Raw genomic sequence first — 27693 nt, 5'->3', positions numbered from 1 at the left:
ATGTGGCTTAGTGGTAGAGTATTGGCCTAGCATTCCTGAAGCCCTAGGTTTGATTTCTCAGTAACACATAAACAGAAAAAGCCTGAAGTGGTGGATCGAGTGATAGAGTGCTAGCCTTGAGCAAAAAAGAAGCTCAGGGACAGTGCCCAGGCCCTGAGTTCAAACCCCAGAACTGGCAAAAAAAATTAAAATTAAAAATTAAAAAAAGAAAAAAATGTTTAGCTGGGTGCCAGGGGCTCTCATCTGCAATCCTAGCTACTCAAGAATGTGAGAGAGCTGGGCACCAGGCACCGCTGGCTCACACCTGTAATCCTAGCTACTCAGGAGGCTGAGATCTGAGGATCACAGTTCAAAGCCAGCATGCGCAGGAAAGTCCGTGAAACTCTTATCTCCAATAAATCACCAGAAAAATGGAGGTGGCGCTGTAGCTCAAGTGGTAGAGCGTTAGCCTTGAGCTGAAGAGCTGAGGGACAGTGCCCAGGCCCAGAGTTCAGGGCCCGTGACAGATAAAACAAAAAAAAAAGTAAATAGAGATGTTCTCTCTCTGTCTCTGTCTCTGTCTCTCTCTCTCTCTTTCTCTCTTTCTGAGAAATACCTAGATACTTATATACATTTCTAGCTCTATATCTGTATGTGTATACCATACTGGCTTCAGCCTTTGGTTGAATTCTGTCTGCCCAAAAGATATATCCAAGTATAATCACAGTACCTGTGAATGTGATCTGATTTGAAAAAGGAGTCTGCAGATGCAGATGCAAGATTTTGAGATGAGACTATCCTGGTTTAGAATAAGCCTTAAATCCAATGACTGCTGTTCTTATAGAGAAAGGTGAGAAATTTTACATACACAGACATATAGTAGTTGGGCACAGATGGTCACACCTCTCAGCTATTCTGGAGGCTGAGATCTGAGAGTTTCAGTGTGTGAAGTCAGCCTGGACATAAAAATCCCAGAAACTCATCTCCAATTACCCAGCAAACATCTGGAACTGAAGGTATGGCTCAAGTGGTAGAGTGCCAGCCATGAGTAAAAAAGCCAAGCAAGAGCATGATGTCCAAAGTTCAAGCCTTGGAGCCAGCACAGAGCAGGGGTAGGGAAGAGAAGGCAATGAAGGCAACAATGTGAAGACAGAGGCAGATATTGAAGTCATGTGTTCATGTGCCACGAAATATCACCAATGTTAACACCACCAGAAGTTAGGACAGAGGTATAAAGTAGGCTCTTCCTCAGAGACGCCAGAAGGAACCAGTTTGGCTCACTGAACTATGAGAGGCAAAAATTGTTTTCCTTTTCACACCAGCCAGTTTGTGGAAATGTGTATGATAATCTTAAGCAAAGAACACAATTGGTATAGTATTGGCCTTTTTCTAGACTCAGTCATTCAGAATGAGAATGACTTATTTAGGACAAGAAGAAGCACTAGAAACAAAGGCTTTTGCCCTGACTGATTCAGAAAAGATTCTGGTGTTCTCACTTCATGTGGGACAGAAATGAGGCTGAGCTAAGAGCTAATCATAACTCCATTACCTCACTTGGGATGAGGTCATAGGTAGGCCCCTTTCTGCTCTTGGTAGCAATGTTAGAAAGTAAACATTAATTTGAACAGGAATTTCTCTCAGAGGTTGTAAATGTGACCCTAGCTAAATCTGATGGCTAACCAAATTGATTTTTCACAAAAGAGGAAAAATCACTAGCCTCAAGGAGGTAGAAGAGGTCATAGTTAATATTTGCCATTTTTAGCCAACTTGAATTTACTTACTTCAAAAATAAGGGAAAGTATCTTCATTTTGTTTTTGTACTTTTTTCAGGCTTTTCTGTTTCTTTCTTTTTTTTAAATAGTGCTGGGAATTGAACCTAGGGCCTCCATAAACTAGGCAATCATCCAACTAGTGACCTCCTCCAGATCTGCACTTGTTCAGAAACCCTTCCTATCTGGGAGACTTTCTTTATATTTGTTTAGTTTTGTTGTGCCGGTATTGGAGGTTGAACCCAGGGCATTGCGCTCTTATTCAGTTTTCTCACTTGAACCACATCTCCAGTCAGATATTTGCTGGTCATTTGTCGTGGAGTCTTAAAGACTGTTCTGTCAAGGATGATTTTGAACTGTGATCCTCCAAGGTCTCTGCCTCCTAAGTAGCTAGGATTACAGGTATGAGCCACCTGTGCCCAGCTGGGTGATTGTGTTTTGGGATGGATTTCCGTTTATGTAGGGCTTAGCCTCTAGAAGTCCTTCAAAAGCATTTTCTTCGTTTTACTGGTAATCTGACAAATAGAGTTCAGACCTGTGATTTTGGCTCAGTCATCTGGGACATTTATTGCCTTTTGAAGTGTTATAAGGAAACTCACTCACAAGAAACAGAGAAGCCACCACTTAAGAGGCTGAATTGGGAGACTTTATGGGAGAGCCAATGGATTGCTGGTGGACTCTTTCTTGTCTCAAAGAACAGCAGCCACAAATGCAGCTAGCACAAAGCTTTTTTTTTTTTTGTCGGTTGTGAGGCCTGAACTCTGGGCCTGGGCGCTGTCCCTCAGCTCTTCAGCTCAAGGCAAGCGCTCTACCACTTGAGCTACAGCGCCACTTCCGGTTTTCTGGTGGTTTATTGGAGATAGGAGTCTCACGGTCTCTCCTGCCCGGGCTGGCTTTGAACCACGATCCTCAGATCTCAGCCTCCTAAGTAGCTAGGATTATAGGCGTGAGCCACTAGCACCCGGCTAGCACAAAGCTTTTGTAGGCCCAAATCACATAAGGTATGAGGAATTTCTCCTAACAAAATGTTACACATAAGCAAAGAAAACCAGATGAGGAAACTTAAACCTACTAAAGGTGTTAAATATAAGCAAAGCAAACCATCTGAGGAAACAGGGGAAATCAAGAGCCAATTATCTATGAGAAGCAAGACTTTCCAGGAGCTTAACAACTCAGGACACATTTGTAATCCAAAGAATGTCCTCCCTCCGAAGTGGAAGTAGCGCTGTGGCTCAAGCAGTAGGGAGTTCACCTGGTGCTGAAGAGCCCAGAGACAGCACCCAGGCCCAGAGTTCAAGCCCCAGGACCGACAAAAAAAAAATAAAAAAAAAAAGTAATGAAAACAAAAGACATTGTTTCGGAACATCTTACGTCTCCCTATCCCTAGCCAACCAATTAGAATACTGTAGGATCTGATCAATAAACACCTAAATGTAATAGAAGCAACCAATCAGAGAACAGTTCCAGGTATAAGAATTTTAGACTCAGAGCCACAGGAACAGAGAGAATCACCTGGGGAAGAGAGAGTGAATAACTAATGAAGACAAACACAATGGACAAACAGAATAGCCAAAAAGACCTTTGAGCAAGGTACTTTTCTAGTGAATAAAGTGTTCACCTCCTCCTCTACTGTCCTGAATGTTGTTCCCTGGGTTAGCTTGGATCATGATCTTCCTCTTACACCTCTTGGAGTAGCCGGGATGACAGACAAGGCACCACTATGCCATTTTATTTTTATTGATTTAGATAGAGTCACCTAAACATTTTAGCATGCTTGTCCTGGAACCACAATCCTCTTGATCTACACCTCCTAAGATCACAAGCGTGAATCATAATGCCTGGCTTGGAAATCATCTCTTTAACATGAAGAAATAGTAGTAAAATAAATGCAAATTAAAATCACCATGGGAATTCGAGAGTACTAGTTATTATGTCCTGCCTATTTTTTTTGTTCGTTTTTAAATAAAAATCTTTAATGCAGAATTGAGTGATGGGTACATTTCTTGAAAACAACATTGCAGCATGTATTAAGACTTAGAAAGGGTTGGGAAGGTGGCTCAGTGGTAGAATGCTTGCCTTGCATGCATGAGGCCCTGGGTTCGATTCCTCAGCACCACATAAGCAGAAAAAACTGGAAGTGGCACTGTGGCTCAGGTGGTAGAGCGCTAACCTTGAGCTGGAGAGCTCAGGAACAGTGCCCAGGCCTAGAGTTCAAGCCCCACAACTGACAAAAAAAAAATCTTAGAAAATCTTCAAAAATTTTGGTGACTCCCGCCTCAAGTGGGTCTATCTAGGTGTGGACCAATATTTATACACAGCTGGATATGATGGCTTAAGCCTGTAAACCTAGCTACTTGGAAGGCAGAGATAGAGGGATCATGGTTCAAGGACTATACAAGCATAAAAATTCTGGAGATTCCATTTTAGCCAATGGCTGGGTGTAGTGACGTGTGCCTGTCATTCCAGCAAAAGGAAAAAAAGTGCAAGATAAACACAACATGCACACACAAGTAAATAAAAACATACTCCCTCAATTTAAAAAAAAGGTTTTTTTTTTTCCCTTTTAAACTTCCGTGTATTATATACTGTAGAGTTCCGGTATCTTTTCTTAGAAGTTGTGGCCTTTTCTACACTCCCCTTTGTTAAATGATTTTCCTCTAAATACCTGCTCTTTAACACCCTAATTTCATTGAATCTTGACTTTTTCAAGCGGATCTCTTGTTTCTCCCTAATCCAGATCATTGGCATTTATAGGTCACAATCTGATTTATTTGTTTGATATTGGGTCTTCTTAAGTAGCTCAAGCTGGTAAGACCTGATCTTCTGCCTTGTCCTCCCTAGTGCTGGGATAACAGGTGAGCACCACCAGGCCTGATTCACAATCCAGTTCTAGACTCCTCCTACTCCCCTGAAGCTATCTCCTTTTATAGCCTCTAGTATAGAATTACATGTATTTTTTTACGACCTATTTTTTCCAATTTTAAAAATAACTACTGCTTATAAGAGAAAGTTTAGAAGCATAAAGAAAGTACAGTATGGTAGACATTGCTGGCTTTCTCAACATTCATTCTCCCTTTTTTTCCCTTGAGACTCAAATTAGCTAAACTTCCTAGAAAAAAATAAATAAAAAGCCCTATGTTTTCCATTCTTCCAAACCTGAGAGGGACTTTGTCAGAATCATTTGGTCAGTGGAATGTGAATAGAAGTGATGTGAAAGACTTGCAGAAATTGCTATTAAACCTCCCCCTTTTCTTTCTCTCCAGGTTTTGCTGGCCAGAATGCAAACACAGCAGACATGGTGGTGAGCTATCTTCAACCATGCCAACCAGAGCAAGATTTAATATGGCCTTACTATGAAATACTAGGAGGCTGGCATTGTAAAGACACCATATAAGCACTGATGTTTATGCTCAGGCTATTAATACATTCATATTTCATTTATATCACTAATTGTTTTGTTTCTTTGTTATAGCAATCTCATCTGGGTCCTAACCCTCCCCCCAATTCATTCAAGAAAAAGTTATGCTGTCATAATGTCTGTATTCTGCTCACAGAGCTATATAATGAAAATGATCCTTGCAAAACTAAGCAATTGTCTATTTCATGGCGTACTGAGAACTCTTGAAATTTAGTGAAACCTCTGTCTTAAGGGGCTTGACTAACTAATATGGCTTTTAGGAGCATAAGGCTAAAAAGATGGATGACCTAGGATGATCTTAGCCTCCTATTAAAATGCTTGCCCAACAGGGATGGGAGGGTGAAACTGGGGGAAAGCCAAGGAAGGGGTGACATTATCCAAAAGAGAAATGTATGCATTAACCTGTGTGAAATAGTAGCCCCTCTGTATAATACCTTAGTAATAGCAATAAAATTATTAACAAAAAATCCCTGCCTAAGAAAGATAAATACTGTCAGGAGAATTTACTATTGGTGCTTGCCAACCCTAATGATAGAGTCCTTTGACATTTGTTTCTTACATCATTTATTAAAAATTGCTTTGGGGCTGGGAAGGTGGCTCAGTTGTAGAGAGCTTGCCTTGCATGCATGAGGCCCTGGGTTCGATTCCTCAGCACCACATAAGCAGAAAAAAAAGCTGGAAGTGGTGCTGTAGCTCAAGTGGTAGAGTGCTAGCCTTGAGCTGAAGAGCTGAGGGACAGTGCCCAGGCCCAGAGTTTAGGCCTCACAACTGGACCCCCCCCCCAAAAAAAAAAATTGCTTAGAAGCCAGGTGCTGGTGGCTCATGCCTATAATCCTAGTTACTCAGGAGGCTAAGATCTGAGGATTGTGGTTCAAAGCCAGCCTGGGGAAGAAAGCCCATGAGACTCTTATCTCCAATTAACCACCAGAAAACTGGAAATGGCCTATGGCTCAAGTGGTAGAGCGCTAGCCTTGAGCTGAAGAGCTGAGGGACAGTACCCAGGCCCAGAGTTCAGGCCCCATGACCAGACCCCCCCCCCAAAAAAAATACATATATATATATAAAGACTTACCATAACCAGCCAGTACCAGTGGCTCACCTGTGGTATGAGAGTCTTATTTACAATGAGAAGCTTAAAAAAAAGGATTAAAATCCATGTATGTACCTAGGTAGGAAGTGAATCCTTCTATCAAAAATGGGCTGGAGTTGTGGTTCAGTGGTAGAGCACCTGCCTAGTAAGCAGAGGTCTAGAGCCCTGGTACCTTGGTACTGCTGAAAATTAAAAAAAAAAAAATTGACCATGACATAAGGATAACTATAACATATCCAAAGGCTGAGGAAGAGTACCTAAGGAAGGACAAACCAGAAACGAGTTCAGACTCCCTTGACCAGAGTGTATTTGGACATAGAGAGTCTTTAGAATTTATGGGATTGAGGATTCGTGAGGCTGGAGAAGCTGACTGTGGGTGGCTTATAAGACAACTGAAGAATTTCAGTTTTTATAAATGGCAGCTATATGTGTGCATCACAAGCAAAGACAGTTCAAAAGGTTATGAAGTGTCAAGTCAAAGTTCTCAGTATCATGTATTCCCTTTCAGAATGCCAGCAAAGAAATGATTCACAGAAAACTTTTAAAACTTTGTTTTCTCACTGTATCAAGAGTTCAGCAGACCTTTCCGACCCAGTCCGTACAGAACTCCAAATTTTAAAAAAGTTAAAAGAAGGCGAGACTGGGAGTGCGATCCCCATGGCGTTTCTACTTGGACTTAGAAATCTCTTCCTCTCCCCTTTCCCGAGCTCCCGCAGACTTCAGGCTGAGTGCTAACGCTTCGTTTTCAGCCCACAGCTGATTTTATTTTAGTGTCTCATCTGATTTCTCCATACCGGGGTGGGAGGGGATCATGCCGTACCGCCATAGCCTCACCCCAATTCCTGCCAGACGCAGGCCACTGACCCGCAGTTATTCTCTCGTCACGATGGCCCCGCCCCGACTCCGCCCCGACTCCGCCCCAACCCCTCACGCGGCCCGCCGCAGGCTCCGCCTACCTACCGTGCCCCCTCCAATCAGCGTGCTCCGCCGACGCAAAAACCACGCATCTTCCGCACCCAGGCTCTGACCACCTGGGAACTGACACCGCCCCCTCAAGAGCTCCTCGCGCTCCATTCTAAGGACGCCGCTTGCCCCGCCCAGTTCCCGCCCACCATGTCCTGGGTCCCGCCATCCGGAAACTGCCTCCTCTGCCCCAGGCTCCGCCCACTCTGCCCTTTGAACCGGCGCCCACAGTGGCCGGTTGGCTACTTCTTCCCGCCCGGTGGCGTCGGTGAGAGCCCCTGGCCCGGGCCATGGAGGGGGCCCGCCCCACCGGTGCCACCGCCGCGCGCTACCAGCCGGCCTGCCCCACGCGGGAGGCCTGTGTCTACAGCAGCTGCTATTGGTAAGGGCGCGGGCGCAGCCAGCCGGCGCGCGGGCCGCGGAGCACCGCCTCCTCCCGGCCCCGTTCCAGGCCCACTTCGGCGATTTGCGGGAGGGAGGCGCTCGGGCACGAGCCTGGTCTCGGCCGCCGGGTGCACGGGCTGCGGGCGGCCCTGAGGGCGGGGTGGCGGTGGGCGGTAGTGCGCTCCCTGCCTCCGCCGGCCGCTTGTCGGCTGGACTTGCGTTGCAGGTTCCGGGGCCTGGAGGTGAGGAAGACGAATTGGGGGTGAGGGTGAGCGCAGGAAACCTGCCAGTGACTGCTGGGCCCTGGGTGCTTTCCGATCTCCGTGCCGATCTGTTTAAAGGGGGAAGAGACCGGAGGCACCAGAGCGTTTGCGTTCATTTCCCCAAGGTCGCTCAGCGAGTAGCCAGGAATCGAATTCGAGTCCTGCTGGCACCGGTTGCGGTGATTACCCGAGGTTTGCTCAGCTTTCTCGCTTCTTGTGTCAGGCTACAAAGAATTCAGGCAAGGAGAGAGTTGAGGTACAATTTATTAAGAATTTTTGTAGCAGTTTATTAAGAGAAAGAAAAATAGACCCCCACAGAGGAGAGCAGGTCGTCTCATAGAGATCTTGTTTCGTTGACATTTAAGTGGAAGTTTCTAGAGATGTCAGTCCGAGCACTACCTTCTTGCTCCAAATTGACAGTTCGATTGTGTGAGATTGCTAAATCCTTACTTCGCTGGTGATGTTCTAGAAGCAACTATGAGAACCTTACTGAGGGTTAAGACCTGAGAGAGAATCACGGTTCCAAGCCAGGCCAAGTAGGAAAGTTCCAGAGACTTTTATCTCCAATTACCCACCGAGAAGCCGGAAGTACATCTGTGGCTCAAGTGATAGAGTGTCATCCTTGAATGGAAAAAGCTGTAGGGATATGGTGCCCAGGCCCTGAGTTCAATGCACCATACAGGCACCCTCTCTCCCCCCACCCCCAAGTACATTGTGGTGATAATTACATTTATCAATGAAAGGGCAACTTGAGGTCAATGTAACTGAGTTGGACTGAAACTTGTTTTGCTGGTGTAGTGGTTGGTTAGATTCCTGATCCTTTCTTAAACATCCTGGGATTTCTCTCTCTCTCTCTCTCTCTCTCTCTCTCTCTCTCTGTGTGTGTGTGTGTGTGTGTGTGTGTGTGTGTGTGCCTGGAATGTGTTTTCTCCCAGACACATCATGGCCATTCTTGTCCGCTATGATGGACTTGGCCCCAGGAACTTGGAACATTTTTAGTTTAAGGAGAACCTACAAGTAAAAGATATAAGGGCTGAGTACTGGTGGCTCACTCCTGTAACCTTGGCTACTCAGGAAACAGACCTGAGGATCGCAGTTTGAAGCCAGCCAGGACAAAAAAGTCCATGAGATTTGTATCTCCAATTAACCACCAGAAAACCAGAAGTGGTGTTGTAGCTCAAAGTGGCAGAGCATTAGCCTTGGGTGAAAAAGCTCAGGGGCAGGGCCTAGGCCCCGAGTCCAAGCCCTATGACACCCGCCCCTCCCCCCCCCCCAAAAGTTATAAGGCCTCCCAAGGGGGAATCTGGGAAAATTTCTAAACCTACTGGGTACTGATGGCTTATGCCTATAACTAGCTCTTCAGGAGTCTGAAATCTGAACATGGAGGGTCAAAGCTAATATAGGAGGACAAGTTTCAAAGACTCTGATCTCCGTGAACCATTGAAAAGCTGGAAGTAGAGGTGTGGCTGAAGTGGTAGAGCACTAGCCGTGAGCAGAGTGAGGGAATGAGGTCCTGAGTTCAAGAGCCAGTACTGGCACAAATCAGAAACAAAAAGGACAAAAATCCCTGGTCAGATCTCATGGTTCTTACATTTTGGTGTGGGAAAAAGCAGACAAAATCAAGTAAACCATGTTTGATGATTTAAGGACATGAGATACATAGGGCAGAGGCAGAGATGGTGACTCATGCTTTTCATAGGAGGATATATTTTTTAATGTCTTTATTGAGATTAACTGATTACATAACTTTCACAGTGTTGTGGGATAATGATACTTACCTACAGTCACAAACACCTTTTAACCTTCACAAGGCGAATTGTCATTATCATGGTCTATAAAGCTTGTGAACTCTACAAACTTTGACAGTATAACTATTTCTTCCAAATTGGGTGATATGTGCATTTCTTTCCTTTTGCTTAGTGTATGCTCTTCTCCATATGAGGATATTTAAGGAAGAAATTGTTAATATGGTGCCACTGAACAGAGATATGAAGAAAAAGGATGGGAGCTTTCTGGATATTAGAATAAGGTCCAGCAAAAGAAAAAACAAAACAAAAAAACAGATGTAGAGGCTGAAAAGGAAGCCTCCTGTGAGCACAGTGCCCTGGTTTGCCTGGTACCTTTGCAGACCCTGCTGTTCCATGGTTCCAAGGAGAAATAAGCTAATGCTTTGCATTCAGACTTCAATGCTGTTTTGTGGATGCTTGATCCATTTTCCCCATAATGCCACCTATCTTCTGCTAAAGACCTGCCACCTTTCAAAAAATCTCAAAGTAAGCACATTAACTTTTGTTTCTGGGGAGCACCATTTGCATTTATTTGTCAATATAGAGTGTAAGTTCAGGACCTTGTCCTGCTAAGCAGGTGTTCTACAACTTGGGTCATGTCCCCAGCTCTTTTTCCTTCCTTCTTTCCCTCCCTATCTCCTTCCCTCCCCCTTCCCCATCCCCTTCTTCCTTCCTTTCTCTCTATCTCTCTTCCAAGACAGCCCCAGCAGGAAAGTACTTGAGACTTTTTGTCTTCTGGTCCTGGGGCTTGAACTCAGGGCTTGGGCATTATCCTTGAACTTTTGTGCTTAAGGCTAGCACCCTACCACTTTACCATAGCTCCTCTTCTGACTTTTGGTGGTTAATTGGTAAGTCTCATGGACTTTCCAGCTAGGGCTGCCTTCAAACCTCCATCTTCAGATGTCAGACTCATGAATAGCTACTAGTACAGGCTAGAGCCACCAGTACCAGGCTACTTTACTTATTTGAACAGAGTTGTGTGTGTGTGTGTGTGTGTTGTTTTTCCCAAGTTGTCTGGACTGTAATCCTATTTTTGCTTCCTGCATAGCTGAGGTGACAGATGCATGCCATCATTCACCATTCCCAGCTTATTAATTGAGATGGGATCTCGTAAACTTTTTGCCCTGGCTGACCTCAAGCTGTGGTACTCCCCATCACCACACTAGCAGTTGGGATTAATAAGAATAAGCTACTGTGCCTGGGACTATTTGCTTTCTTTTGGAAGCATATCTTCACAAAATTAAGTTCAAGGAAACACTTAGCAGATTTCACAATGATTTACACACAACTGAATGACAACTATTACTGACTGTGAACTTATCAACTGAGCTGCATAGTGCATGTGTATTTGCTCTTGAAATTAATTGAAATTAATTTTTTGCTTGGTCAAAATCATGTGCAAGGGCTGGGAATGTGGCTCAGTGGTAGAGCGCTTGCCTTGCATGCCTGAGGCCCTGGGTTCGATTCCTCAGCACCACATAAGCAAAAAGAAAAAAGCCGGAAGTGGTGCTGTGGCTCAAGTGGTAGAGTGCTAGCCTTGAGCTGAAGAGCTGCGGGACAGCACCCAGGCCCAGAGTTCAGGCCCCACGACTGGACCCCCCCCAAAAAAAAATCATGTGCAATAAACCCATAGATAAGGTGGCCTGATCTTCAGCAAAGAGGCTGGCACATTTGGTGTGAACTGGTGGACAAATAGCAAATGATTTTGGCTAGGCATGGTGGCTTGTGTCTATGTTCTCAACTACTCAGGAGGTGGAGATAGGGACAATCACAGTTGGAGGGCAGTCTCTACAAAAAGTTAATGAAACCCCACTGGAACAAGTAATTCAGGTATGATGGTAAATACTTGTCATCCCAGCTATGCAGGAGAGCATACATAGAATTGTGTCAAAGGTTGGCCCTTGATAAAACATGAGACTTGACCTGACAAATGACTAAAAGCAAAAAAAACAAAAAAAAAGGCTGGGGGCATGTCTGAAGACGTAGTGTGCCTGTACTCAAATCCCATTAATAGGGAGAAGAAAAGTTTTTTTGTAGTTCCTTTAGCCATGGGTCAGGTTCCCTGTACCATCAAGGGAGCCATTTCCTTTGCTTCCTTCTACCTAGCTCCTTCATACCTAGCCAAGTCTTTTATCTTTGCTGGCTTAACCACTGCTCAGAGCTGCCCTCAATTTGTATGTACTGGAGAAGCATCTGAGAGCTTATGAAACTTGTAAATGTTAGGGTTCTACCCCAAAGTGCTGGACCTAAGCAGCATTGTGGAGTCTGAAGCTCCTGCTGATCACATTTGAAGGGATGCAGATAGTGAAGTCCAACTAATCAAGGCAGGCTCCAAGTTCTCTTCACTCAGGGCTTGGGAGCTGTCTTTGGAGCTCTTCCAACCTCATTTTTAGTCTGCTTTCTCTGCTCTCCTGCAGGGTTTCCATACTGGTTCTTAATTTAGGCCTAATGTTTGCTAGTTATGTGTTCTACTTGAGCCACTTTATCAACCCCTGGTTGAAGTTTTGAGTGTGGGAATCTTTTTTTTTTTTTTTTTAATAATGTCAATACTGAGCTTGAACTCATGGCTGGTGTTTTACCTCTTGAGCCATACCTTTTCTTCCAACTTTTTTTTTGTTGTTGTTGGTTGTGAGGCTTGACCTCTGGGCTTGGGCCCTGTCCCTGAGCTCTTCAGCTTAAGGCAAGTGCTCTACCACTTGAACCACAGCTCCACTTTTGGTTTTCCAGTGGTTTATTGGAGATAAGAGTCTCATGGACTTTGCTGCCCTGGCTGGCTTTTAACTGTGAACCTCAGATCTCAGCCTCCTGAGTAGCTAGGATTACAGGTATGAGCCACGGTTGCCCAGCTCTTCCAGCTTTTTGGGTGGTTAAGAGGAGATAAGAGTCTCACAGACTTTCCTATTCTGGCTGTCTTTGAACTGTGATTCTCAGATCTCAGCCTCTTGAGTCGCTAGGATTATAGGCATGAATAACTGGGCACCTGGCTTCTTTCTGCTTTCTGTATGAATCTTCTGAAGCCTTCTAGAGGATTCTGTGTTTGGACCTATATGTGTCTTCTCTGTACGCTTGAATTTACCAGATCCTCTAAGCATAGGCTCTTTTTTTTTTTTTTTGGGGTCCGGTTGTGGGGCCTGAACTCTGGGGCCTGGGCGCTGTCCCTCAGCTCTTCAGCTCAAGGCTAGCGCTCTACCACTTGAGCCACAGTGCCCCCCCGGCCTTTTTCTTTTTGCTTATGTGGTGCTGAGGAATTGAACCCAGGGCCTTAGGCATGCAAGGCAAGCGCTCTACCACTGAGCCATCTTCCCAGCCCCTAAGCATAGGCTCTTGATGAGGCCTACACCACTAAATTCTTGAGAAATTTTTATAGACCAGATAGGCAAATATTTTCTCAAAATTAGATTTTGATATCTCTTCCTTGCTAGAGGGACTTGGGGGAAATCCCAGAACTTCCTCTAGGATATCATATAACATTTTCTGATATTTGTATTCAGGAGCCTTCCTCCCAAAACACCCATCCTACCTGCTGAGGTGAGCAGGGAACCAATGTTAATAACCCAAGGCTTATTAACTCAGTAAACCCAAGGTTTATTGAGTATTTACAGTGTACTGTAAGAATGTACATTTTACAGAGGAGACAGCAGATGCTCAGAGATGTCAAGAGATTCAGATATTTTATTGCCTTTGTTTGTGGCCCACTTGGAATTTCTGTATCTCGTCTTCCCTAAAGCCTCTAGAATCTTGGCATAGCATTCTGCTTCTAAACTGTCGTCCTCTACAAGAACTGCCCAGAGAGGTGAGTTGCTACTTGTCTGAAGAGGTCTGTACTCAGCTAGCAGGTTGGAGAGATGTTTTAGAGGACACTCTTGCTAACCAGTTCATTGGATAAGAGGGTATTTCAGGTCTTTTCCAATTTTTTATTTTCATTTTTTGGGTCATATTGTGATTTGAATGCAGGGCCTCTTGCTTGCTAGGCAGATGCCCTACCACTTGTACTACATCCTTGAGCCTACAGTTAATTTTTTTCTGTTAATGTCATCATTCTTTAAAAAAATTTTTTTTGGTGCGAGTCCTTTACTTTTTTTTTTTTGGCCAAGGCTAGTGTTCTACCACTTGAGCCATAGCTTCACTTCTGGCTTTTTTAGGGCAGTTTGTTGGAGATAAGAGTTCTCTGTACTCTCCTGCTGGGGTTGGCTTTGAGCTGTGATCCTCAGATCTCAGTTTTTTGAGTAGCTAGGATTACTGGTGTGAGCCACTAGTGCTAGACTAAATGTTATCACTCTTCTGTTCAAAATTTGAAAGACACAGAATATTTACTTTTAGTTATGCTAACACTTGTTTTATTTCAGCGAGGAAAATATTTGGAAGCTCTGTGAATACATCAAAACCCATGCACAATGTCCTTTAGAAGAGTGCTATGCTGTCTTCATATCAAATGAGAAGAAGATGGTAAGTTGGTAAGTGATTGATTGCAGAAAGAAAATGAGACAAGGATGCAGCTCTGTGGTACAGCACTTATCTAGCATGGACGAGGCCGTGGGTTTAATTCCTAGCACTGCAAAATGCTAAACTAACAGCAAAAACCTCAGGTAAGAAAGATTTAGAATGACCTCAGAAGCTAAATGTATCATGGATTTAGTGCTGTTTTAAGATGTCCTTTGAAAAATATAGTAACATGACCAAGGGTGCTGATACATGCCTATAATCCCAGCTACTTGAGAGTCAGAGATCAGGAGGATTTTGGTTTAAGCTCTCCTCAGCTTTCAAGTTGACAACACTTACACTTAAAAGGATTTAGATTTGTTCTTATATAGTCTTTCATTATGATTGTTGGTTGCTTAGAAATAATTTTTCTCGTGTGTGTGGCTGTGAAGAATCTAGAAGTAGTTTTAAGTGCCACTCATGGATGTGCTATATTTTGTAGATTCCTATCTGGAAACAGCAAGCAAGACCTGGGAATGGACCTGTGATCTGGGTAAGATGGCCACTCCAAGAGCCTCTGGTGCCTTGTTCTTTGTGACCCAAGGGTGATCTGTGAGCTCTGGTAAAGCAGACTTGAGGACCAGGAGGGAATGCCTATGAAAGTTATAATACATGGATCTTTTAAGATTACTTTATTTCATATAAGGTAGAATATACATATGTATAATGTATGTATATACCTTTTTCATTCTTGTAACTGTAATTTAACAGCAATCTCTCATAATGAGGATTATTTACTTAGAAACAAAAATAAAACCAAAACCGAAACTATAAAGCTAGGGTATAGGTGCCAGTGGCTCAAAAGCCTGTAATCCTAGCTACTTAGGAAGCTGATACCTGAGGATTACAGTTCGAAGCTGGCTCAGACAGGAAAGTTCATGAGATTTATCTCCACAAAGCTGGAAGTAAAGCGTGGCTCAAGTAGAGTGCCAGCATTGAGTGAAATAGCCAAGGGGCAACATTCAGGCCTGAGTTCAAGCCCCAGGACCAGCACAAACAAAAAATACGTACAATGAATTGAGGATGTTAAGAGAGAAACAGATTTTGGATGAGGTAGAGGTTACTTCTGGCAGGGAGCGGGAAAGATTAGAAAAAGTGTCTTGGAGGAGAAAGGCCTGGATCTGGAGTTGGTGAGGTCACAGGGTGAAAGTCACAGTGATGGAGGAAGCAGGCCCAGTGGAGGGAGCAAGGCCAGTCGAGGGGCAGCAGCTCTTAGCTCATTTCTCTAGAGGAAGAGGACTGCAGGGAGTATGGTTCATTTCTGATGCTATTTCTACTTTGTACTTCCAGGCTGTAGCCCTGGAAGCACACAGGCTCTATGCATGCAGCCTTTCTGGTCTCAATTATCTTTCCTGCCTTTTTCACACAGGGAAAGCTTTGCAAGCTCAAGTGAAAACACTTTTGTGAAGTGCTTTGTAAATGCAGAGGTGCTAGAGCATGTGAGGTGGTGATACAGAGGTGGTCAGATTGCAAAGCTATTTTGGTGTGCTCTGTGAGCAGTTTTCTTTGGAGGGACTGAGTACCAGCCTGCACACATGTCCTTTGATAATGTGAAATCTTTTGGGCCCTTAGCTGGTGGTGGCAGTTCCTTGTGTCTGAGAAGAGTGACAGATGACATCTGTATCACATTGAGCTGGGGTGGAAGCTGTTTTATCCTTCCCCCTTCATGAGAGGACTGAGAGGCTACACATGAGAGCTGAAGAAGTGGGTGGAGTTTTTAGTTGTTTTGTGCCATTCCTGGGGCTTGAATTCAGGGCCTGGGTCCTGTCCCTGAGTTTTGTGCTCAAGGCTAGAACTCTACCATTTGAGCCACAGCTCCACGTCTTCCTTCCTTCCTTCCTTCCTTTTTTTAAGTTAAAAAAGTATATAGCATCTGGGAAGGTGGCTCAGTGGTAGAGTGCTTGTCTTGTAAGCATGAGGCCCTGGGCTCGATTCCTCAGCACCACATAAGTAGAAAAAGCCAAAAGTGGTGCTGTGGCTTAAGTGGTAGAGCACTAGCCTTGAGCTGAAGAGCTGAGGGACAGCGCCCAGGCCCAGAGTTCAGGCCCCACGACTGACCAAAGAAAAGTATATAAACTAGAATTAATGTTCTCTCTTCATATAACTTCAGGAAGTTCCCTTTGTTAATAATTTGGAGGGTTAGTAAGCTTCTGCCTAAAAAAAATACAGGAGACAAATCACTTTAGAAGAAAGCCTCTCCCCCTCTGTACTGGGATTTGAACTCAACCTTATGCTTGCTAAGTAGGCATTCTGCTACTTGAGTCATACCCTTAGCCATTTTTTGCTTTGGCTATTTTTCAGTTAGGGTCTGTGTTTTGTTTTTTTTTTGAGTTAGGCTTGAACCTCTTACCTTTCATGTAGCTGAGACTATAGGTGTGTATCGCCACTGTCTTATTTGTTGAGGTTTCACTAACTTTTTTCCTAGGCTGGCCTCAAACCATGATTCTTTTGATTTCTGCCACTTGAGTAGCTGGGATTATAGGCATGAACCACTGTGCCTGGTCTGAGGAAAGTTTAATTTTGGGCTCCCCATTTCAGAGGCTTTAGTCTATGATTGGTTGGCGCCCATTGCTTTTGGGCCAGTGGCAAGGCAGCACATTGTAGTGGGAGCTTGTGGTAGAGCAGAGCTGTTTATCTCATGGCCTGGGAGAGAGAGAGGAAGAGGAAGGGAGCTGAGTCCTAATATCCTCTTCAAGGCATGCCTCTGATGACCAGGAAATCCACCACTTATACTTGGTTCTTGAAGGTTCCATCACCTCTCAGTAGTGCCAAGCTGGGGACCAAGCTTTCACCTATGGGCATCTGGGGGACATCTAAGATCCAAATTTTTGTAGATAGTATTCTAAAAAACTTTTCCTCTATACCCACATGCATGAGTACTTTTGTGGGGCCTGAACTCTGGGTTTGGGCACTATCCCTCAGCTCTTCAGCTCAAGGCTAATGCTCTACCACTTGAGCCATAGTGCCACTTCCGGCTTTTTCTGTTTATGTGGTGCTGAGGAGTCAAACCCAGGGCCTCATGCATGCAAGGCAAACACTGTACCACTAAGCCACCTTCCCAGCCCATGAGTACATTTTTGAATGATCATGTGTGTCTATAAATGCATGTAACTTTAGAAAAATTTATACAAGCTGGGAGCAGTAAGCCTAGCTACTCAGGAGGCTGAGATCTGAGGATTGTGCTTCAAAGCCAGCTTGGGCAGGAAAGTCCGTGAGACTCTTATCTCCAATTAGCCACTCAGAAAACCAGAAGTGGTGCTGTGGCTCAATTGGTAAGAGCTGGGGGACAACACCCAGGTCCAGAGTTTAAGTCCTATGACCACCACCATCACCACCAACAACAAAGAATTTATGGCTGAGTTCATGACTTAAGCAAGAACTCAAGTTACTAATACCTTTAAAAAAAACCTAGAATCTAAAATTCAATACCTCTATATTCTGCACTTTGCTTTTTCCATCCAGCTACAAAAATGTTTTGCCATCTTCCACAAAAGTTACCTATTTCTGGTGGCTGTAGAGTATCCTATCATATGACTTATAATTTATTTTTAATATTCTAGTTTTATTTTTTTAAAATAATTTTTGTTCCATTTCATCTCATTATAGACTTTGGATTGTTTCAGAATTTTCACCACTATTAACAATGTTTCAGAGATTTTCTTTGTATATATACCTTTACATTCTTATGACTAGCTATCTTTTCTGTAAGATAGTTTCCTAGAGGTAAAATGGTTAGGTCAAAAGATGCCTATTGAATATATATGAACATTTCTGTTATTTGTTTAGTTGTTTCCCTATCACTGGACATTGGTCTCTTGTTAGGGTCTTGTATATGTTTTATTTTACTAAGGAGGGCTTCCAGATGGGTTTGGGTCACATTTGTGTCTTGATACTGGACTGGAAATTACTCTCATGGAATACCTGAGTTAACTTGAGCAATTTTACTTCTAGGATTACCACGTTGTTTTGCTTCACACATCAAGTGGAGGACAGAGCTTCATTTATGATCTCGACACTGTTTTGCCATTTCCCTGCCCATTTCACACTTACGTAGAAGATGCTCTTAAGTCTGATGATGACATTCACCCACAGTTTAGGAGGTGAGGGAATCCAGTCATGATTTCTTGATTTTCTGAATAAGACCTTGATGATTCCATAGATCTTTTTAACCTCTCTTTTTTTTTTTCTATGCATTTGTTTTGTAACGCTCACTTACCTTGGCCTCAGCACAGAATGTATTTTTTTCTTGGGGGCAAAGAAGTTGGGGATTTCTCCCACATCCTTGTTTTTGGTGGTGGTGGTGGTGGTGGTGGTGGTGGTGTGTGTGTGTGTGTGACTCATACTGTCAAAATTGAGGGTTGTGAAAGCAACTCCAGAAGAATGCCATACCGCATAATTGAGTAAACAAAGGCCACAAATCTATTTCTGTGCCTTTGTAGCTTTTGGATTTCATTTTCCATACCTTTAATAGATAATAAGGCCATAGAAATGCACACATAGTTTGTGCCTGTCATAGAGAATTAGTGCATATAATCAAGAACTCTAATAACAACAGATGCTGGAGAGGATGTGGACAGAAGGGAACCCTACTGCATTGTTGGTGGGAGTGTAAACTTGTTCAACCACTTTGGAAAGTAGTATGGAGGTTCCTCAAAAGACTCCACATAGAGCTCCCCTATGACCCAGCAATCCCACTTTTAGGCATTTACCTGAATGATCACAAACAAGACCATACTAAAGCTACCAGCACAACTATTTATTGCAGCATTACTTACCATAGCTAAGATATGGAACCAACCCAGATGCCCCTCAGTAGATGAATGGATCAAGAAAATGTGGTGTATATACACAATGGAATTCTATGCCTCCATCAGAAAGAATGACATTGCCCCATTTGTTAGGAAATGGAAAGACTTGGAAAAAATTATATTAAGTGAAGTAAGCCAGGCCCAAAGAAACATAGGTCCCATGGTTTCTCTTATTTGCAATTACTAGTATATGTGTGAGACAAGCAGAAACGGTCAGATAAGTTGATGTTAGGTGAAATGAACCCAAGATAAGGACTCAAATGGTTTTTCTTTCTTGCTATTGTTTCTAACATATTTATAAGATGATTTCTATGTTGCTTTGTATGTCCTTCTCCCACGGTAAAACATACCCTGTTTTCACTGTATTTGATGTTGGTATAATTTGGGGAGAGGAAGGGAAAAAACAAATTGTTTAAATAGGGATACAGGTGGACCCATTGCAACAATGAGATGTACAAGACGTTATGTCAAAAAATGAACTTTACCACTTTGGCGTGGGGGTGGGGACGGGAGGGTGGGGGAGAGATGGGATGGCAGGGATGGCAAGGGGAAACAAAGGAGGAGGCAACAGTGCTTGATAAGAAATGTACTCATTACCTTGCTCATGTAATTGTAACCCCTCTGTACGGTATTTTTACAATTAAAAAAAATAAGAATGACTAAGAATGACATTTCTCTCATATAAGCATGTGTTGATTTATCTGCAGGAAATTTAGAGTGATCCGTGCAGATTCTTACTTGAAGAACTTTGCTTCTGACCGCTCTCACATGAAAGATTCCAGTGGGAACTGGAGGGAGCCTCCTCCACCCTATCCCTGCATTGAAACTGAAGGTGAGCAGGTGCCTTCTTGCTGTTTCTCTCCTGTCACTAGTAAACCAGCTGTCTGGATAATCGGGTCAGGAGGGAGGGAGGTCTGCGTATTTCTTAGATTCAGATATTGAAGCATAGAGAATAGGACTGCAGAGCCTAAAAACTCCATGGAGAAAAGGAGTTGATCAGCAGACCCATGGCCTTAACAGATTTTCTGATTATTTATAAGTACTGCTGGACATCACTGAGACTTAGAGAATCTTGTTAAGGTGACAGAAATTTCCATTGCATCCTTATGATGTGTGAGATGTCATTTTGGTGACCTTGTAATAAATCTGTGTTGAGGGGGATGAGAGCCAACAGGTTTTTTTTTTTTTGGGTCCAGTCGTGGGGCCTGAACTCTGGGCTTGAGCGCTGTCCCTCAGCTCTTCAGCTCAAGGCTAGCGCTCTACCACTTGAGCCACAGCGCCACTTCCGGCTTTTTTCTTTTTGCTTATGTGGTGCTGAGGAATCGAACCCAGGGCCTCAGGCATGCAAGGCAAGCGCTCTACCACTGAGCCAATTTCCCAGCCCCCAACAGGTTTTATTGTACTACTAGTTCATTACGTACTTCTAGGCAGCCATCCAATTGATAATTTCCTGAGATTTAAGAAGGTACAGCCCTATTTCTGTTGCCTGGGATTCATACACATCTACAGCATTATTTATGATTCTAAGTCATTCGCAACATTCCACTTGTTGGTGAGATCATCCTGGCACATTCCTATACAGTCTTTAATGAAGTACTCTTGAAGCTAGGAGGATGCCAGAAAACTAGGGTAGCAGTGTTAATAAGTCATTAATGTAGAGTTGTTTGCAAGGAGTGAACATTGAAAGAGCAGTCAGACTGAAAAGCTCTTATAATTTAAATAAATTGGGTGAGATTGCTTCTTGTATACTACTACCTGCTCCTACGCTGGGAAGTAGAACTAAGAAAGCACCTGCCTTTGGTGAGGACTTCCTGGGTTTGCCTCATCATCTCAGGTGACCTGCTATATAGAGTCTGGTCTGAGTAGAGTTATTTTAGCAGTAACTCATTTTTCTTTTTTCTTTTTCTTCTTTCTTTTTTTGTCGGGCGTGGGGCTTGAACTCTTGGCTTGGGCACTGTCTCTGAGCTCCTAGGCTCCAGGCAAGTGCTCTACTACTTGAGCCACAGTGCTACTTCCAGTTTTCTGGTGGTTTATTGGAGGTAAGAGTCTCATGGCCGGGCGTTGGTGGCTTACGCCTGTAATCCTAGATACTCAGGAGGCTGAGATCTGAGCATTGGGGTTCAAAGCCAGACCAGGCAGGAAAGTCCGTGGGACTCTTACCTCCAATAAACCATTAGAAAACTGGAAATGGTGCTGTGACTCAAGTGGTAGAGCACTTGCCTTGCATGCACGAGGCCCTGGGTTCGATTCCTCAGCACCACATAAGCAAAAAAAAAAAGAAAAAAGCCAGAAGTGGTGCTGTGGCTCAAATGGTAGAGCGCTAGCCTTGAGCTGAAGAGCCCAGGTCCAGAGTTCAGGCCCCAAGACTGGACCTCCCCCCCCCCCCCAGCCAAAAAAAAAAAGAGTCTCATGGACTTTCCTCCCTGGGAAAGTAGCTCGGATTACAGGCATGAGCCATGGGTGCCCAGTTTCATTTTTCTTTTACACCGAAGGTCTACCTGGCATATAATAGATGACCTTGTCAGCTTATTTGCCAGTTCTTGATTGTTGTTTGTTTTTTGCTTTGATGGTATTGAGGTTGAACACCAGGCTTTGTCTTCTTTTTCTTTTCTTTTTTTTTTTTTGGTCCGGTCGTGGGCCTGAACTCTGGGCCTGGGCGCTGTCCCTCAGCTCTTCAGCTCAAGGCTAGTGCTCTACCACTTGAGCCACAGCGCCACTTCCAGCTTTTTTCTTTTTGCTTATGTGGTGCTGAGGAATCGAGCCCAGGGCCTCAGGCATGCAAGGCAAGCCTCTACCACTGAGCCACCTTCCCAGCCCCAGGCTTTGTCTTTTCTAAGCAGATGTTCTACCACTTGTGTCACGCCTCCCACCCTTATGTGCTTGTCTGTCTTTATGTCTCAATGTTCACATAGACCATGATCCTTGTATTTCATGCTTCCTGCTGTAGCTGAGCGCAGTCCATTGTGCCAAGCTGCTTCTGTTGAGATAGAGTCTCATGAACTTTTGTCTAGGCTGGTCTGCTTCAGTGCTTCCGCTCTCTGCCTCCCTCAGAGCTGGAATGACAAGCCACAACTTCACACCTAGTTATTGGTGGAAATGAGGTCTTGTCCAGCTGGGCAAAAACTGGTTGAGATGAAATCCTGCTTAGTGGGGCAAAAATTTCTCATGGTTCTCTCAATCTTGGTCTTCTAAGTTTCTAGAATTTCAGGCTTGAAGCACACTTTGATTTAGTCTTTTGCTTTTGATGATTGTTCATGAGGTGCCCTTTTGGCTAGCCTCTTAACATACAAGTTTATAATTAATTTGTCATTGTAACCCAGTGGGGCCACTTTTGTTTGTTTTTGATAGAACTGGGGTTTGAACTCAGAGCCTTGCCCTTATAGGCTGGTGTTGTACTACCCTTAGCTTGAGACCAGTTTTATTTCTTCATTGGATAAATGGGTAAAATGAAGTACATGTGGTTAATTAAGCCTTGTAGGTAATGGTACACTGGTGGAGAGTGAGAGGTCAGGTCACTTTGCTTGAGGAGAGATTTCTGATGGGTGGAATCCTTTTTAGCTTTATATTTATGCAGTTAAAAGTTTACCACAAGGCTGGATGCCAGTGGCTCACGCCTGTAATCCTAGCTACTCAGGAGGCTGAGATCTGAGGATCCTGGTTCAAAGCCAGTCCAGGCAGGAAAGCCCATGAGACTCATATCTCCAATAACCACTAGAAAAACAGTAAGTGGTGCTGTGGCTCAAGTGGTGGAGTGCTAGTCTTGAGCTGAAATGCTGAGGGACAGCACCCAGGCCCAGAGTTCAAGCCCCACGACTGACCAAAAAAAAAAAGTTTACCACAGGCTTCCTGAACTTGAGACTGAATCCACACTGAAGTGTAAATACATGTGTTGACTTCTCATGAGATTCAACCAGATTGTAATGGTCTGTCAGGTGGTAAATTTATTACTTCATGGCGCTGTGGCTCAAGTGGTAGAGCGCTAGCCTTGAGCTGAAGAGCTGGGGGACAGCGCCCAGGCCCAGAGTTCAGGCCCCATGACTGGACCCACCCCCCCCAAAAAAATAAATTTATTACTTCAAACTCCCTATTTATTTAAGGAATATGTTAGAAATTAGGATAAATGTGACATTCTTAGTGTTGTTTTACAAAAATTAAAGGTTTAAAAAGAAAAAAATGTTCAAAAAGACAAACTTTAAGTGGATATCTAACCTCTTTGTACAATTAATAACCACTTAAAGTTATGAATGACAGGAAGGTAAGCAGGTTCTTTGGAGGATGGATCCTGGTAGGAGGAGGAGGTGAAACGTGAGAGTGAATATGATTGAAGTACTTTACATACACATGGGAAAACAGAACCATTAACCTGTAGATGATGGAGGGGCATGTTGGAGAGTGATAGAGGAGTTTAATTTGGCCAGGGTATATTGTCTACATGTATGGAAATATCACAGTGAAATCCTGTTTGTGAAACTCACATATACTAATAAAAATGTTAGGGAAAAAACTCCACATTAATAATACCAACTTTATTCAGTATCTTTCAGTGAACAGAAATAGAAATCTGTGCTCACTTTGAAAAGTTAAAAAAAATATTTTTAAGCCAAGTGTTGCTATACTCCTAGCAACTTGGGAGGCTGAGATCTGTGGATTGCAGTTTGAAGCCAACCTGGGCAGAAAAGTTTGTGAGACTCCTATCTTCAGTAAACTACTCAGAAAAAGCTGGAATGGGTGCAGTAATTGAAGTGGTAGAGCACTAGCCCAAGGACAGTGCCCGGGCCCTGAGTTCAAGCCCCAGGACCAGCACACACACACAAAAATTATTTTAATTGTAGTTGCTATAAAAATTTGTGTGCAGGTAGCTTAGTTGTATGCTGACTTAACGTTCCGTTGGTATTAGCCCAGGAGTACTATAGCAAGTTCTGTTTTTAGTTTTTGAGGAATCTTCATACTGATTTCCATAGTGACTGTACAAATTTATATTCCCTCCAACTGTGTATACAGGTTCCTCTTCTCCCCCCATTCTCACTAGCATTGTTTATTTTCTTGGTAACTTTCATTTTGATTGGGATGAGAGAATCTCAGTGTAGTTTTGATTTGTATTTCTCTATGGCAAGAATGTTTAACATTTCTTCATATATTTAGTGCCCCGTGTGCTTGTTTTGAGACTTCACTATTCAGGTAATTTCTCCAAGTATTAATTGGATTGTTTGCTCTTTTGGTATTTTATTTTTTTTTTTTCTCGGACATGGGGGTAGACCTCGGCCTAGGCTCTTTTCCTGAGCCTGTTTGTACTCAAGGCTAGCACTCTTACCACTTGAACCATAGTGCCACTTCTGATTTTTGAGTAGTTAATTGGGGACTTTTCTCCCTGGGCTGATATCAGCTTCTCAAGTAGTTAGGATTACAGGGTAGCCTAGAATTATAGGCGTGAGCCACTGGCACCAGGCTGTAGAAGCTTTTTAACTTGATGCAGTCTCATGTGTTTTTATTTCCTGAGCAACTGGAATCTTGTTCAGAAAGGTGTCCCTGTGTCTGTATCTTCAAGAGTTAAAGTTTTCTCTTCTGTTTTCCTCTAGCATTTTCAAAGTTTGAGGTCATAGATCCATTTTGAATTAATTTTTATTCAGGTTGAGAGAAGGGTCTACTTTCAATTGTCTACATAGGGTTATCAAGTTTTCTCAACATTATTTGTTGTACAGATTGTCTGTTCTCTCTCTCACGTACTTTTTGGTGACTTTATCAGAAGCCCAATGGTTGTAGTGTGTTTTTTGGATCTTCTAATCCATTGATCTTAGGGCTGTTTTTCAGCCAGTAACATTGTAGTTTGTTTCTATGGCTTTGTAAGTATAATCTGAGCTCAGGTATTAGGTTACTTTTAGTGTTGTTATTTTTACTCAAGAGTGCTCTGGCTATTTGCCATCTTTTTGTACTCCCAAATAAATTTTAGAATTCACTCTTCTGTTTCCATGAAAAATGACATTGAAATCAGCAAAATTAGTGTGGTGAAGATGGTTGTACAACCAAAAACAATTTACAGATTCAGGGTAATCCATATAAAAATTACAACATTAGCGGATGTGTGATATTTTGTCATGATTAGATTGACATGCATTTGAAGCAAGAATCTCACAGAAATGATCTTGAAACCCTATCTGTTTGAGTAATTTCTCCTTTTAGTTTCCTGGATTTTCTTTTTACCGTTCACCCTAAATTGTGTTTTCAGCAGACGTTTCTTCCATGTGTTTTTCTAGACTCCAAAATGAACCTGGACGATTTCATCAGTATGGATCCTGATGTGGGATGGGGAGCTGTCTATACACTATCAGAATTTGTACATCGGTTTAGCAGTAAAAACTGCTAAACTTGACATCAGGACATGGAACTGTGGAGAAATTCTATGATGAGCCATCCTTTCATTTAGGACAGCAGACATTATGGAACAGTTGGCTTGGAGTTAAGTTTTTCTCTTTTCAGTTGAGTGGAAACATGACTGAATATAAATACAAATGAAGGAAATGAAACCTTTTCTTTGGGACTGGGGATCTACTACTGTGTTATCCTTAGCCAAAAAAGGCCTTAAGTTTGGTTCTTATAATGATGCCCTAAATATTTATTTTTGTGATCCAGATCATAAAAACAAACAAATAAAAAAAAAACCCACAAAAAACATCTTTCCTTTTGATAATGTCAAGTTATAGTATATGATTGTTAAAACATTCCTGTGGCTCATTTGTCAGAATGTTAGAATGTTATGGTCTTATTAAGTAGAAGTATGGACTTGGAGGAATTTGGAGCCTTTTGTCTTTTCTGGATGCTTCCTATGTTTCTTGCTATACTGAAAGCAATTCTTGGGTAGGGCTGTGAATGGTGGCTCTGTGATTCTCCAATGCCCGTAAGAGATGCCCATAAAATGTTTCTAGAGACAGCGCAGCTGCTTGGAAAGGGACAGTATTGTAGGCTGAATCAGCAATAAGTATTAGTCATTTTGGACTATCATGGTAAAAAAAAAAGTTTGCAGTTCTCTTGGGCTGAGTGTTATTTGACCTATTTATATATGGTTTTAAATAAAATTTACTTAAAATTAACTTTGTTTTGAAGAGTTTTTCTTCTGTGATTAAACCTAGGGCCTTGAACATGTATATGCTAGGCAAGTGTTAGATCACTGAGCTGTATCCAACTCTTTGTGTCCATTTGTGACACGAAATATATAAGAATGTATCACTCACAGATGGAGACATAAAGGTTGCTTTAAAATATATTGATCACATTTGCCTTCTTGAAGATATCAGAAATCTCGCTTATAATTCCAGGTAAAAGGTATTTTCTAATATGGTCCTTCTTCTAACCAGGATGTCCCAGTGTTTTTTCATAGATGAAAAAAAGAGAAAAAGTTTCTACTTGTTGAGAAAATTCTACTTATTTAGCAACTATCATTTCACATGAGTCCTCAGCTCTCAGCTGTGTGGGGAGGAACTGCAGTCAGATACTCAAGAGTCAAAGGAATGCTGCTTCCCCGGTGTGCTCAGCTAACAAGGAAGATTCTGGAAGTGAAAGAACTTCTTACTGTGTAAGAATAAAGCTAAGATGACTTAGAGCTAAATCTGGACCCCACACTTCGATAGCTTCATTGAATTTCAGATGGTCCTTCAAACCGTTCGCGGCTGTCAGGAAGAAGATAAATTTTGGCAGCCTGCATGATAGAAATACTGTATTCTGAGCAAGAAGAATCACCAGAGACCAAAGGACTGTAATCTGATGTACAAATCGCATTTTTGGGGCCTGTTTTATGAGCATGTTTCCAATCTGGTATTCCAAATTATGTTCAGTACAGATAGATCAGATAATGTCTGATGTTTGATGTTTGAACGTTCCCAGATACCTTGCCTTGAAACAGAAAAACTATTATTTTAGTCAAGTGGAGGTTTTAGAGTTTCAAGCCTGCTAAAATATCCATGATCATAATCTTGACTTGTTAGAAGCAATAGAAGACAGCTGTTACTTTATTATTTATTTTTGTCCCCAGCACTAGTAAGATGCCCTCAGGAACTCTTCTTTGAGTCTCATGGAAGTCCTATTGGCCTCTGGGTACATTGGTGTCACAAAGCATGTTACCTTGGAAAAGCCACTTGGCATCTCTGGGTCTTGGTTAGCTCTGCTAAGAAGAATGATTTTGAGTTTTACATGCAATTATGGAAGAGAAGAGAGAATGATATATAGAGTGAACATGTGTTGCATACTTAGTATGTACTGTTAGTTTTTCTAAGTTCTTTGCATGTATAAACTCATTTAATCTCAAAACTACAGTGTAGGCTTGCTACTTTTTTTTTGGGCAGTTGTGGGGCTTGAACTCAGGGCCTGGGTGCTGGATGCTGTTCCTGAGCCTCTTTGTGCTCAAGGCTAGTATTCCAGGGCTTGAACTCAGAGTCTGGGCTCTGTTCCTGAACATCTCTGTGCTCAAGGCTAGTGTTCTACCATTTGAGCCACAGTGCCACTTCTGGCTTTTTTTTTTCTTCTGTTTAGGTGGTACTGAGGAATTGAATCCAGGGCTTCATGCATACTAGGCAAGCACTCTACCACTAAGCCACATTCCCAGCCCCAACTTTTGGTTTTTGAGTGGTTAATTGGAGATGAGAGTCTTACAGGGACTTTTCTGCTCCAGCTGGCTTCGAACTGTGATCCTCAGATCTCAGTTACTGAGTAGTAGGATTACAGGCGTGAGCCACCAGTGTCTGGCCTGCCATGCTACTTATATT

At 42.9% G+C, this 27693-nt stretch overlaps 1 protein-coding gene across 4 annotated transcripts; it reads left to right on the top strand.

The window, feature by feature from the left end:
* Positions 1 to 7443: 7443 nt before the first annotated feature.
* Ntaq1 (N-terminal glutamine amidase 1) lies at positions 7444 to 26025 on the top strand. Of its 4 annotated transcripts, none has more exons than XM_042673237.1 (7): positions 7444 to 7601; positions 7945 to 8058; positions 14000 to 14099; positions 14575 to 14625; positions 18084 to 18232; positions 19648 to 19772; positions 25192 to 26025. In XM_042673237.1, exons 1-7 carry the CDS (start codon positions 7510 to 7512, stop codon positions 25299 to 25301), a joined length of 741 nt encoding a protein of 246 aa, XP_042529171.1. In that variant the 5' UTR covers positions 7444 to 7509; the 3' UTR covers positions 25302 to 26025. The 4 variants fall into 4 exon arrangements, 3 of the variants coding, with proteins under 3 accessions (XP_042529171.1, XP_042529172.1, XP_042529173.1); XM_042673239.1 differs by lacking the exon at positions 7945 to 8058 and adding an exon at positions 9787 to 10139 and having other exon boundaries at positions 7534 to 7601; XM_042673238.1 differs by lacking the exon at positions 7945 to 8058.
* The last annotated feature ends 1668 nt before the right edge of the window (positions 26026 to 27693 follow it).

This window comes from Dipodomys spectabilis, unplaced genomic scaffold (assembly GCF_019054845.1).
Source record: "Dipodomys spectabilis isolate Male_0828 unplaced genomic scaffold, ASM1905484v1 ptg000783l, whole genome shotgun sequence".
In the NCBI taxonomy this organism is placed as follows: Eukaryota; Metazoa; Chordata; class Mammalia; order Rodentia; family Heteromyidae; genus Dipodomys; species Dipodomys spectabilis.
Note: the sequence above shows the minus strand (reverse complement) of the source record. Positions and strands in the feature narration are given on the sequence as shown.